We start from the raw sequence: 13,960 nt of genomic DNA, 5'->3' as shown, positions 1-13,960 counted from the left end.
CCACCTTTTAATGCACATTTTCAATATTAGAACTATTTTTCTTTTGGAGATGAGACTCCATTCATTTGAAAACACTTTCAGAAATAACAACTGACCTTCCAGAAATATTTAACATGGATGCCATGTGGATTTATATAGAAATGTAATGACACAAACTTTAAAAGATAAATACTTTAAAAGTTCTTCCCAGACTTTAAAAGATAAATACATTCAATACTGCTCTACTAGGAAACGTTAGTTGTAGTGAAATTCCCTTTTGGTTTTCAGATTCAGTTCCAAGTATATTCTGGAGATGAAGCAGGCACAGGACACATTTTATTGTAACAATTTCTGATAACTGCTTGCACTGGGAGATAAGCACAGAATGAAGGGAGCTGTAACATTCACCAAAAAAAACCAGCTATGAAGAGCACAAATTGGAATCAAGCTTGTATGATAAAAGCAATTATGCTTTTAATACAGAAGTGGGTTCCACTGGTGAACTAGTACTGTAGTTCAAGTTGCCATATTTGGTTCTTTCATACTAACTTGAAAGAAAACCGAAAAGCTATTTTTGCAAGATACATCGTGGCTCTGTTTTTGGCTCTATTACATAACAAAAATATTACATACAAAAATAGACTAAAATAAAGTGCCCCTTTAGTTTGTATGCTGCATTAAAATACTTAATACTGTAAACCTTATAATTATTTTAAAATCCTACTTTAAAATTGAATTCTGGTAATTGCCTTTCCAAGCAATGTTTTCCCTAAAGTGCAGATTTTATGTACAAAAATACTATAACACTGCTTTACCATTTAACACTAGAGTAACTCAAAAGGCACACATCATACATTCAAGAAAAGATAGGAAGAAAAAGTAGCAATACTGATATCAAATAGTTAGCAGACATACTGTAGCACCAGAAGATGAGCACTCAAGTATTATACAAGAAACAGTACAATGGTGCATATGGCTTCTACCACCAGAAACAAATTTTTTGTTCAAGAAGCTAGTTTCAGCTAGTTCCTCTTCTAGGAATATTTTGGAAGACCAACTGTACCTTGCAAAGGAATATATACATTCTCTCAGGAGCTCAAACCAGCCAGGTATATTTAATTTAGAAATGTTGATGCCATTAGCTACACTAGTAATTGTTTCTCAACTGCATTACTAAAGTGGAGAAATAGGCAGTTGGCTTCACTCTGAAGACAGCAAACTCATACATTGATATTTACTCTCACATAGCTCACAGCAAACATACAATTGTCTTGAAAAAGCCTTATTTTCTTCTAGAATTATAATTTTGTATAAGAGGAGTTCTAAAATGAGGGCAGTGCAGAAAATTTAACACGTATATGCAGTGAAGACAACCTGCCTCCTCTACGACCACATAAAGGTATCACCTTGCACCAGCAGAGACAGGTTTTGAGCTTTCACTTACACATTTGCCCAACCCTTCTAGCAGGCCAGCACATTAACATTTAAAACATTCAAATATTTACTTCAACTTTTAAAAGAAACTTCAGCAAGTAAAGAATCAAGGAGAGCAGAGCTATGCTATCCAAAGATATAGCAAGATCAGCTGGTCGAGACAACGTGCTACAGCTTGTGGCCTGAATTTCAAAAATTAGTGATATCCCTCCCCCCTGAATTTGGGCAAGCTCCATCCCCTGTGGCAGCTCTACTTTCCATTGTCAGTCTCATCCGTTTACAAGGATCAGATACTATCTGTAAAATATCTGGATCAGATTGTATCAACTGCATCTCTCTATTCTATGGCAATACAAACTGATAAAAAGGTCAAGATATTTTCAATGAAAGACTTAGTCAGCTTTTTATTTCATCTACCTAATTGAAGAATCTGTCTAAAAAGTATTTTTTAACAAGATGTCAGGGAAAATAGTCTCCCCCATCTCCATTTTAAACGCATTTGTATTTTCATGTAAATAGTCCCTATATTTGTTATGAACGAAACATTTTACTAAACATTTGTAACATTTAGTAACCAACTGAGGCTTTTTGTACAAACTATAAAAACACATTTTCTGGTTTATAATTTTGGATTTGTGACAGGTCAATTAAATTATCTAAAAGACTCAAAAATACTTCAGTATTTGTTAGCTTCAGCCTGTCAGTAAAGTAGTATGCATTATATCAGAAAACAGCTTTACATTCAAAATGGCCAAACTGGCAACAGATTTTTTTCATACATGTAGCCTGCTGCGTTTTCAGAGTAGGGAATTCTTCCTACTCATAATCAAGTCATAATCAAGTATAACTTGATAACAATTAAACTGATAATCAAGTATATACTTTTAAATTATCTGCTGCTCTGCCAAAGAAGCAGAGCAGCTCTGTCTATAGCACTTTTATTGTTGTAATTTGAGTTTCCTAGATTTGTTTAAAAATACATTTGAAAAACACCTGTTCTTAAGGACAAAACTAAATAAATTTGGTTTATTTAATAGACTTCATCTGGGATATTGACATGAGACTTAGTGTTGCTCCTCAAGTATATTCCAGCCCCAAACTAGTAAAAGACATAAGCACACACAATCCTTATGAACCAGTGGAAGATACATAAGGAAGATTACAGCAGTGAGCCAAGAGTAGTCAGCACTCAACCTTAAGAGTAACATTTGCCTTTCACTACTGCCAGCTATAGCAGTGTGTTTTTAGCTAACTTGACAATCAAGTGTGCCTTCACTATTGATATTTGCATGAGATTAAGTTATGTTCCTATGGAAGCATACCATAATAGAAGAATTGACTTGCATAAATATCACATCACAACATAGTGTAAATTGGGACTGAGTGCCTGAGAATAAAGTTGCACATATTCATTCAATATAATCTGTTACTTTTTTGTACCAGTTGGCTCAAATGTCTGCTAATTCTTTTTTTTTTTTTTAATCAAATGGTAAGATACTATGCATACAAAAATACATACTTAAGAATGACTGTTTTGTTTCTTATTTGTATCTTAACAAATAAAAATATTTAAAAATAAAATTTGAGGAAGTAATACTTTCCTATTTCTGACTGGAGTTACTTTGAAATATTTGATGTACATTTTTACATTGGTGTGCAAGCATTTTTTCTTAAAAAAAGAAAAAGAGGACCATTCCACAGGAAGAATGGTATCCTGTTATAAGATGAACTCCTCGACTATCTCTGAGCAGCCCGGGTCAGAAGGCTGCTATTAAATAACGTCAGGTAAATCCTAACATTATATGAATTTCAATGGAACATCAACAGGAGAAAACTGTGGACAACTACCAGCAAAAACAGGTTGGTAATGGCTGTAGTAACATACACTACTATAATAATGCACTTTAAACACTCTCCTTTTAGTTCTCCTAAATAATCTGACAAAGTCACACCAGTGAATTTCAATGAAGCTCTAACATGTGTCGGTTGTTTATAAGAAACATTAGTGTATGAAGTGACCTTAAATTTTCCTCAGATCCTAAGAATCTAATTGTAAACTAATAAATTCCTGAATACACTTCTTATACTGCATTTCAGTATGGTTATTAGTAGAGTATTGACCTGGCTGTCCATACAGTCCTTCTGATTCACGCATTTCTTCATTCATCCTTGCTAAACGCAACCTATGATTTAGGAAACAAAAAGAACAATGTCACCTTTAAAGCATTAAAAAAAGATTGCAATTCAAGACCTACAATGCACTCCTGAACCTCACACCACTGAGGTCATCTACGGGTAGTGCACTCTCTCTTTTCTTTTGCTCTCCCTGTTTTTATGTAAAGGAATTTTGACATTTCTTGTATTATTAACTTGAAACAGAATAGGAAAACTTAGTTACCTAGTCAAAAACAGAATGTACAACTTACAATGTTACAATATCTGCATTTGCAGCTTCTACTGCTATACTCAATGGATCTTTCCCATCTTCATCAGTGGCATGCTGGTTTGCTCCTCGTTTTAGGAATAAACACACTTGTCTGTTTAGAAAAAGCATTTAAGAATAATTTTCACAACAATAAAGGAAAAAAAGCAAATAAATTCAAGCCAGCGACCCAACGTATTTGGCTTAAATCACCAAAAATCCCTTGAACATATCAAGTCAGTGCTATTCATCTAGAACAATTAAGATGTTTTGTTTACTACTGTGTTAACCTTTAATTACTTAATCCACATTAGAAAGATAGCCTAATTCAATTCATGCTCATGCAACAAGGAGTTGAACCCTTTAGAAGCAAGATTCTACCCTCCTGGATCATCTTCGGTTGTAGAACCAAAAAACCTCATTCCTTTTACCACAACAGACAAGAACCACTGAGCAGGATAAATCAATATAGGAATGAACGCAGTTCACAGGTGCCTGATTTACCCAATAGAAACTGATCTCATTTTTCTCTGCTATTATAATTCTTCATCTTTATAAACAGGGCATAGTGACTAACCTTATGTCTTAAAGGCTTTGGGCAACGTGGTCTAGTGGAGGGTGTCCCTGCCTGCAGCAGGGGGGTTGGAACTAGATGATCTTTGGGGTCCCTTCCAACCCAAACCATTCTGTGATTCTGTGAAACTCTCCCAACTTGTTCCGCTCTATTTAGAATTCATGCATGCAAAAAGTTTGGCCACCAACCAGATTATTATGTGTTCATATGAATCGAGCTGGTACAAGGTTTCAGTTAAAAGCCTGATTCCAAAACTTGAGATGTAATGCAGTACATTTTGAAGCGAGACACACTCTCAGTGCAATGCTCAGGTGGGATGAGTCAGAAAAAGCCTTGGTCCTCACACACCACTGTTTCTCCTATTTGTATCATATTTCTTAGGAAAATGAGAAAAATCGCATGTGTCTGCACCTCTTCACACTATTTCAAAGCACTATTAAATACAGGTTTTTACAGAATGGATCAAAATGTGTTTATAGATATGTGTTTTGCTAGCGGATGAAACTGCTAATTCCAAATCTCATTTCTTCTCTCACCACAAAAGTTTAAGAAAAATCTAGATTACCTGAAATATATTAAAATGCCAGAATATTTGGGGAATGAAGAAGCTTCACATTAACAACTATAGTAAAGGATAGTCATTTACAAACTCTGGAGCAGTGAGTTACCCAGTGTGTCCTAGAACCGTGGCATGGTGCAGGGGTCCTCTTCCTTTCATGTCCCTGATGTTCACATTGGCCCCATTCTGCAGCAAGAATTCACAAGTAACCAACGAACCCTGCGGAATAAAAGCAAAGAAACAATTCAACACCAGATCTCTGGAGTAAGACCCAAACCTGCCTTCATCCCACTGAGTCATGTGGCAAAAGAAAAAAGGACTTGCTTCCATATCAAATTTAAACGCTGCTAGGTTCTATAATTCCAAACAAAGCATTAACAGGGAAAAAAATAGTTCTGAAACAACTTGTAAAGACAACTGCAGCATCACATTATCATTCATTAGAGAAGCAAGCAGTTCAAAAGGAACAGTGACACAGAAATATCCCTATTATTCCCCTTCCCTTCCTCCCACATCAGTCGGTGCTCTGCATCACATACCCCTCGCACTGCCTGAATGAGCGGTGTTGCTTTGTTTTCTTCTACGTTGACCCAGTTTACTTCAGCTCCATGGGCCAATGCTTCTGCCATATCGGGAAGATTCTTCTCAAAGGCAGCTCGATACAGCTGCAATCCTGGACTAGGCTGTTTGGAGTCACAGAACACAGAAGACTCTTGCTTGTCTCCTTCTGAAAAAGAAAGAAGGAAAAGCTTATCTGTAATCCCTGTTTTTATAAGGTACCTCCTGGAATTCTGACCAAAAATGTAATTTCTCTGGCATAAGGTAGCTCAGGTTTTGCAGACTGCTGTGCATTGTTGCCCCATTCTGCTGGGAGAAGTCACAGATGCCTTTAGCTTGTTCCAGCATTCAGGCATAGCCACTGCACAGAATTATTACTGCCCAGAAAACATTCTCTCCACATCACTGACACGTGTATCCTTCAATCTACCTATTCTATGTAATTTCTAAGAACTTACTTTAGGTTAGAAATGTGTTTTACCCTGTACAGCAAGATATGAATAAAACTAATTTCCTGCAGAGATGTAGTCATATAAATATATCTTTAGCTTCATTAAAAGATACCATTGCCATTTATCAATTACTCACTGTGGCTATAATCTTTTGGACTAAAGCATAACCTTTCTTTTAATCTCAATAAGAGTTATACAGAGTGAAGTCTGGGAGATAAGGACATTTTATATCTAAGCTTTTATGAGTTACAGCATCGTGTTTCTACAATGCAGTCAAAGAAAGGATCCAAGCCACATGCTGCTTGCCTACAAACCACAGCTGTGAACTACTGCATGTAAAACATACCTCAGGAGAGTGTTTTGATGCAGAAAAATAAGTTTGCTTTATAAATAAATGTTTTGGGTATTTTGACAAGCCATACTCAATACATCTGTCAGCTCAGGATGCTATATTAGATAGCAAATAATTTCATCAATAAATTTATAAAACTTTGAGTAAGGAGGGGGTAATGTTTAAAGACATGGCAATTCCAGTAAGTGGAAAACAAAAATTGAGCAAGAATGCTCAAATAACACATAAAAGCCTATTATCTGTGACTTTACAGGAATTCTATCTCCAAGGATTTAACTATTTATAAGAAGATTATGCATTTCCATGGAGACTTGTCTGTATCAAAATGTAGCATTGCACTCTCTGCTAAAAATCAAAGTTCTGATTCAGTATCATCTGACTGGAAAAAACCATAATTCTCTGAACTCATTTAGAAGGATTCAGTGTCATTCTTGCTAACAAGCCTGGAGGACAGAAAGGTCACTCAAGCAATTACTACCCTTGTTAAAAATATTTCAGCCCACCAGGACAGAAGAGACATGAATTGTATCAACAAGTACTAATCTCTCTGAGAAGAGCATGCTACCAAGAAGTAGCGATTAAATTTTCATCTTGAAGTGCAAAGTCTAACGCACCTGGTTCATACAAACTGTTAACTGATATAGTAGAGGCAAGGCCTTCTCTGCTGTCATCAGCACTCTGCTGGATCCCACTGTCACCGCTTCGTACTGTTTTGGGGAGAAACTGTAATTACTATGCTGACCGTAAGTTACCTGCTCTTCACAGATACCATGATAATAAAGCAAGCTCTTATACTTGGTCCTGAATACGGTGGTTTGTTTTTTTTTTTAAATGACTAGCTATTATTCAATATTCTTAACATATCCACAGAAAAATATGAAGTCACATATTGCAACCATAACACTTACAATAATAATGTGTCAAAGATTATTAGAAAGGAAAAGATCAGGATAAGTAAAAAAGCTTAAATTATTTCATGAAAACACTAAGTGATGCAGTAGCCTGAAGACAATGGATTAAAGGCAGGGAGATGGCCACAACACACAATGGATCACTACTGCAAATACTGAACACGCCATAGCTGTAGTACTTACTACTACGTAGTTTTGAAGAGGTATCAAAGTAGGAGAAGAGTGAATCTAGTTCATCAGGACAGAACAGAGACTCCCGCCTCGCCTCGTCGCTACTTACAGCAACCACTGGGACATGCAAGTTAGCAAAGCACAAAGCAGGCAGTAAGGAAGGGATAGGGCAGGAAAGAACGTTATTGGAAAAATTAAGAAGGATGAAAATACGGAGGAAAGAAGGTGGTTAATATGTTGCTGAATGATAAGCATCCCCACTCCATACACGTTATTCCCCATCTAAAAATGCACATCTCCAAACAAGTCTTTTCCCCCCTATACTTCTGAATTAGGCTATGACCCATTTGAAGACAGATTCTGATTTCTCTGCATGAGGCAGGAAATCAATTAATACAAATCCATGTTACTTTAAAAAGAACATGTGAAATACAGTCAAGGAGAGAAGTGTATAAATACCTTTTTGGGATGCTGCACCTTGTTCCCCTGCCAAAAGGCATTTTTCAGGGCCACTGTCCCTTTTCTCTTCCTGACTTTGAGACAAAACTTTTGCTCCAGATTCAAGGAGAGATACTGATGCAGGCTGCTTCTCTACAAACTTTCTTTCCACGTATTTAGCTCTGATGTATGCCTCCTTTTCCTGCCTGTCAGATACAAAATCCCTGGAGTTAGTAAGCTAATATTTTCATATCTTCATGTATTAAAAGAACATCCATTTCATACTAAAGCCAGAAACCAAAACTGTAGTTTGGCATTGCACGAGACACGCTTATGATACATTTTCAGAAAGATAAAGAGCACACTGGCTAACTCATTCTGGATTCTTGAGTTTTGCATAAGGCTCAAAAGAAAGTAATTTTGTTAAGTTCATATACGTATATTTTCTTTCAGGCAGAGACTTTAGAAAGTAGTATGTGGAAGAAATAAGCATTAGCTACTCTATGTTACTTAGAACAGACTATTTCAGTTGGAAGGGACCTAATACACAATCTTCTAATCCAACTATCACTTCTTGGAATTAATTCTTTATACATGTTTTACATTGTTAATAACCAATTAATATAGAATATATTTAGTTTCTTAGGTAAATATAAATTGCAACATTTGTTAAAGGAACATCAAGATTGCACGAGAGAACCATAACAAGAATAAGCCTCAGGTAGGCACAGCTACAGCGTTCCATAACGCACAGTGAAATATTTTTTCTTGTAACTTGAGGTTATCATCTTAAGACGCACACACCAATTGTGACAAACTGATGAAAGGGGTTATAAAAGTATTACTATTGACACTGCTGAAAAGCAGTTACCACTAGAATGAATATCTAGCAAATCTCCTACATTATTTACATTATTATCACTGTCTCCAAATTGGCAACGCTTTATAAAATGCTGTTTTCTATACCATAAGACTGCCTGATGGCAAGCAGCACAGAACTGAGAAGCTGGTAAAAAAAGTTTTAAAAGACATCTTATACAGCAGAACAAAACATTAGGGAACTACCTTCAAACACAAATTAGCATCAGAGAAGTGGAAGACAGTAGTACAATCATTAGAAGGTTGCTGTAAAGCAGCAGAGCTCACGTACAATGAGCAGTAGGCAGAAAGAAGAGAACGTTCTGGGGATCAGGGAATGAAAGTCAAACTCAAGAACAAAGTCACTGTAAACAAAAGGCACCACCACAGGCTCCTTCCAGGAGCACTCACAGACCAAGTATAGCTGGCTGAGATGATTCAAAGCAGACAGGAAACAAAATCAACATGCTCGTGTTGATGAGACAGAACAGGATGCTATAGAGTTGTCAGCAAAAGGAGGGAGTGAGATCAGAAAAAGAACAAATGAACAAGAGAAGCCAAAAGGGACCAACAGAAGGAATACCCAATAACAACAGAGAGTAAGAAAAGGGGGAGACCAACACATACTGGTGATAAAGGGAAACAGAATAAATCAAAGGAGTGTTACACAGTTAACTGGCAGCATCTTTTAAAGCTGGAGGCTGAAGGAAGCAACACAAAAAGGAAGTAAGAGGCACTGCTAATAAATTACTACCTTTGGCTTCCAGGTTCTGGCTTCTTTACTCCCACTTTTTCCAACTTCGCTTCATAAATTCTATTTATAATATTGTTTCCCAATTCACACATAAGCTATGAAGCAAAATAAATAAATTCAAATACAGTTGCAAAAGGCTTTATCTACCTATTCAGTTGTTTTTAACCTCACTCAGCTTATTTTTACAACAGTATTTACACTGGTAAAAGTACACTTACAGAAATAAGCATGGGTTTATATCATGATAATGAAACAATCAGTGAATAGAGACCAAACTGAGTAAGATAGCAAAAGATATAGTCACTCTTTTAAAGTGCCATTCCCTTCTGAAAAAGAACTGCAAAAATGATAAATCTGTCATTCAAGAATCTTTTCTGTGCAGAATGACACTCAGGCCTCATTAATAAAGGTTAATTAACTCTTTGCCACCAGCTCTGTCAGTGGCTATTCTTATCCCATCGGCAAGAGACAATTCAATCAATTCTATTCCATCTTGTCCAACAGGCATTTTTGCTAAACCATAATCTGTTAGGTCTACAGAAAAAGATCAAAGACAAAAAACAGCCTGCAGATACTACTTCAAGGAGAATTTGGCCCATGAAGCCCAGTTTACTGACTTTTTGCTTCTAATATCAGGTAGAATATTCAGCTCTGGAATTTACATGAACAGGACAAGGGGTGTAGTTTTTTGGGGTTTTTGTTTGTTTCCGCAGCATGAACAAATTGATACTAAAATTATTTAAGGTCAAACCACAAGAGAAACACTCCTACTCACACTGTCTTTTGTTTGTTCAGAATAGAGAAGCAATACCTACGTACCAGAATATCTCAACTAGAAATAAATGCTTTGCATCAATTACCCAGTTGCACAAATGCATCCATGAATGAGTTCCTATTTCAGTATTTCAATGTCACATTATTTTCATAACCATGTTTCAAGCTAGGATTCTGGCACACAAATAACACACAAGAGCAGTTGCACAAGTGTTCTCCTATAAGCCAGCAGGAGTACGAAATCCAGATCTCACTCTAAGAGCTGACATTTGAATTTTCAAGTATGATCATGCTTTAGGCTAACATAGCACTTCCAAAATTTTTCAGCCTACTATATTATTGGTCTGTAAACAAATTTCTCTTTTTATATGCTGAAAGTATCTGATGAATCTTACTACTCAAAGTGCATTTGCGAACCTGAAGGTGTCATGAGTTGTTCTGGCTCGTAAGTTTGTAACAAGAATGACTACTGCTACTGCATGTATTAGAAGAAAGTGTGAATTAAAAAAAAACAATACACAACTATAAGAATTTTCTGCTCAAAAGTGCAAGACATGCACTGGATACAAATGCAAGTGTTTCCTGCATTGAACTTTCTGATGCAGAGGCTTTAGAACAACAATCTAAGTACCAAACAGAAACTTATTTCAAACATACTATCATACCTTTAGAAGTTCAGGTTCCCATGAATCCAGCGTTAAAGATCTTACTTTTGAAAAGTGGACTCCCAAGCTCCTGAACAGCATGAAAAAAATATTAACTTGTAACTACATGCTATGTCTTGCCTCAGACAGCTTTACTATTAATTTATGCAAATAAAGCAGTCACCTTAATTCTGTTTACAAACAGGGGAATCTAATCTTGCTTCAATATACTTTTGAAGCAGCAAACACCACCCTTCCTAATTAAGTCAATGCACAAATGAAATACCATTCTGAAGAGTTCCCCAACCTGTGTATCCCAGAGCACTCAATGCACAGCGTGATTCCTAGGTTGATACTGGCCCAGCGAGGATCTGCCAAACCACAATCACAGCAGGCAGCATTACCAGGAATACACTGAACCCGCTGTAGAGCACTTTCTCCCTTTAACAACTTCTCTTTTGTCTCACTGCCAGATTCTAGGCTTCCAGTAGAAGGGGATGATTTCTTTTCCTGTTTCTAAGAAAGAAAGAAAGAGACACATACACTAAATTAAAGAAATAAAAGTCCTACAAATAATGACCATGCACTAGAATCCTAGAAAATTAACTTTTGCATTTAAGGCCATGGACAGCCATAGAACTGAAAAAATCTTTAGCTTTTTAGAAGAAATACAGAACTGAATATAGGAGTATCCTATGAATTTTAATTACACTACAGAAAAATCTCATAAAAAAATATAGGCCAAAGTAACATTAGTAAGATGGAGTGAAAGACACATTACATATAAATTACAGCCCTCAAAGTTTCATTGCATTTCCACTGGAAGACAAACAATGGATTTTTTTTCCTCCCTTTCAAAAAGAGTTTTTCCTCTATTTTCAGTTTTCAGGATCTAAAGGGGGGGGTTGTAGTTTGGTTGTTTTTTAAACTCACCTCAGATTCATCCCCTTTCTCTCTATATGCTGTAGCAATACTGGTCTGAACAGCCTTAATCCATGCTTGCCGCAGCTTTTCCGAGTCAGCCTGAAGCATGCAGCTTCTGTTACAAATCACATGTGTGCTCAGATTGAGAGACTTACCAAGCAAGACATTGTTCAATAAAACAAAGACTGTTGAGAAAGTTTCTTGCTATCATCACAAGTATATTGTTTAGTAGGCATCATCTAATAAACCCGTTTATTTTGAGACAACAAAGCAGTTGACCCTTTATGAATTGCAAACTCCTTGTTTCAAAACTCTTTGCAGGTAATGCTAAAACACAGGTATGCCTCTTCAAATAACCCAGAGAAGGGCTTAGCTTCCTATTCCCTTTCTTTTCTTATTCCAAGTTTTTCATTTTTATATCCTTACATATAATTTACCTCCATGACTAATTACATAAGATACAGGTAATAGTCCTTGAAAATGCAGTTTCATTCACTGAGATCAAGAGAAAATTACTTTAAAGCTCTCTGACAATGAACTACTTTTCACACCAACAGTCAAATGAAACAGGTCATGGAAGTATAAAACTGTTTCGACACTTATGGGTTGAAAAAGTATAGGCAAGCAGGAGCAAATGCCTATTAAAGCAAACCACAACTGAGGGCAGCAATCTATTAAAAAGAGAAACATAAGTAGGAGTGGAGAATGTAGATAACATCCAAACCTAAAAGCAGGTTGACCTTATATCAAAAACTTAAACACCGTCACATCTCAAAATCATTAAATAGAAACCTGTGTCCTGCCCTTGCTGCGGCAGGACTGCCATACTTCTCCAAATACACTGCACTGCTAGAGCTCAAAAACTTTTTTATTTGGTAGTTTCATTTAGTGAATTCTCAAGTGTAATTTAACACTACTGAGACACCAACTTAATGTGTTTATCTCTCACTACACCAACAAGAAATTTGGAGAAACTGAGATCTATTTTCTACATTACTAAGCAGCTTGAGAGTATCTGCTAGTACTAAGTCACAACAGCTCCACAACCACAAGGCATTTATGCATAAAGCACAAGAATGCATGTTTATTTTAATGCCAAAAGTAAACTAAACACTAGGAACACTTCTCACAGCATCACTTACTCTTTGGCAAAATTTCAGAGAACAGAATTGTTCAGATACTTTTCCTGTTTTGATCCATCCCAAGAGAAATGTTAATCTTGCATTTCAAGACAACTGAATGTAATGATTTTTTTTTATTATTTTTAAATAAACATGCTCCATCACTTCTTACTTTGTTGGAGAAACCACCTCAAAACAGAAACGTCTTTCTATGTCTTCACAGTGTTTAACCGTGCAAAGCCGCAAGTCTTCAACAACTACTGTGGGATTATCCTAAGAGACAAAAATTAACAAAAAAGTCACATTGAGGAGATACATTAAAGTTGCTACTAGTCCCAAATTATTTATCATTTAATTCTATTTGCCTGTTTACACAAATTTTTTACTCAAAAAAAATTTAAATAGGTGGATTCAGAGATACTTAGCAGGAAATACTCAGATAAAATTTAATGTTAAGTTATATTTAATGAAAATTTAATAAAAACTTTTGAGAACTCCTTTTTACCTGCAATCCAATCTACTAAATAATCAACATGTTAAATTTAAACAATAGTACTCAAAGGAGTTCAAAGATACTAAAAGATGCAATTAACTCCCAAATAAATCAGAAAGATTATACCTAAATCATAAGTATTATAAGTGCCAAGTACAAAAACTAGAAGCTGGATGCAGTGGTTTTGAAAACTTGATTAAATTCATTAGAGTTCTGTTCTAAGCTAACAGCATTTTAAAAGTGCATTTTAAAAAACAAAAACATAATTCAAATTCATGAACACAAAATGCCCAGCTCAAATGTGCTCAAACTTAACTGTTTGTTTCTTTTCCAATCACAAAAATTAAGACCCTGGATTTGATAGCATCAGATAACAAGGACGAGCCTCTGAACATGGTCTCTTAACATTGAAATGAATTTTCATAAGGTCTTCCCCCCCCCACCTCCCCATCTCCATACAGTTTTTTCCCAACATGAAGAGCAGTTACAGCTATGTGGTGCAAAAGCAGATTCTAGAACAGGAAACAAAGGAGCACGTGCCC

General features: G+C 36.0%; 1 protein-coding gene across 4 annotated transcripts in view; it reads right to left on the bottom strand.

Annotated features, from left to right (window-relative positions):
• Positions 1 to 13,960, bottom strand: part of ACAP2 (ArfGAP with coiled-coil, ankyrin repeat and PH domains 2) — a 68,796-nt gene that overhangs the window by 5,880 nt on the left and 48,956 nt on the right. For 2 of the 4 annotated variants that reach the window (XM_054834912.1, XM_054834913.1), the window contains 12 exons: positions 13,098 to 13,198; positions 11,814 to 11,919; positions 11,188 to 11,396; positions 10,902 to 10,971; positions 9,463 to 9,557; positions 7,872 to 8,056; positions 7,425 to 7,529; positions 6,945 to 7,037; positions 5,508 to 5,695; positions 5,078 to 5,187; positions 3,840 to 3,950; positions 3,535 to 3,596 (listed from right to left, as the gene is read on the bottom strand). In XM_054834912.1, coding sequence (XP_054690887.1) covers positions 3,535 to 3,596; positions 3,840 to 3,950; positions 5,078 to 5,187; positions 5,508 to 5,695; positions 6,945 to 7,037; positions 7,425 to 7,529; positions 7,872 to 8,056; positions 9,463 to 9,557; positions 10,902 to 10,971; positions 11,188 to 11,396; positions 11,814 to 11,919; positions 13,098 to 13,198 — 1,435 coding nt within the window. The remainder of the gene's footprint in view (positions 1 to 3,534; positions 3,597 to 3,839; positions 3,951 to 5,077; positions 5,188 to 5,507; positions 5,696 to 6,944; positions 7,038 to 7,424; positions 7,530 to 7,871; positions 8,057 to 9,462; positions 9,558 to 10,901; positions 10,972 to 11,187; positions 11,397 to 11,813; positions 11,920 to 13,097; positions 13,199 to 13,960) is intronic. The other 2 variants (XM_054834914.1, XM_054834915.1) reach the window with 1 other exon arrangement.

This window comes from Grus americana, chromosome 9 (genome assembly GCF_028858705.1).
Source record: "Grus americana isolate bGruAme1 chromosome 9, bGruAme1.mat, whole genome shotgun sequence".
Lineage (NCBI taxonomy): Eukaryota > Metazoa > Chordata > Aves > Gruiformes > Gruidae > Grus > Grus americana.
This window is presented reverse-complemented; position numbering and strand designations above follow the sequence as displayed.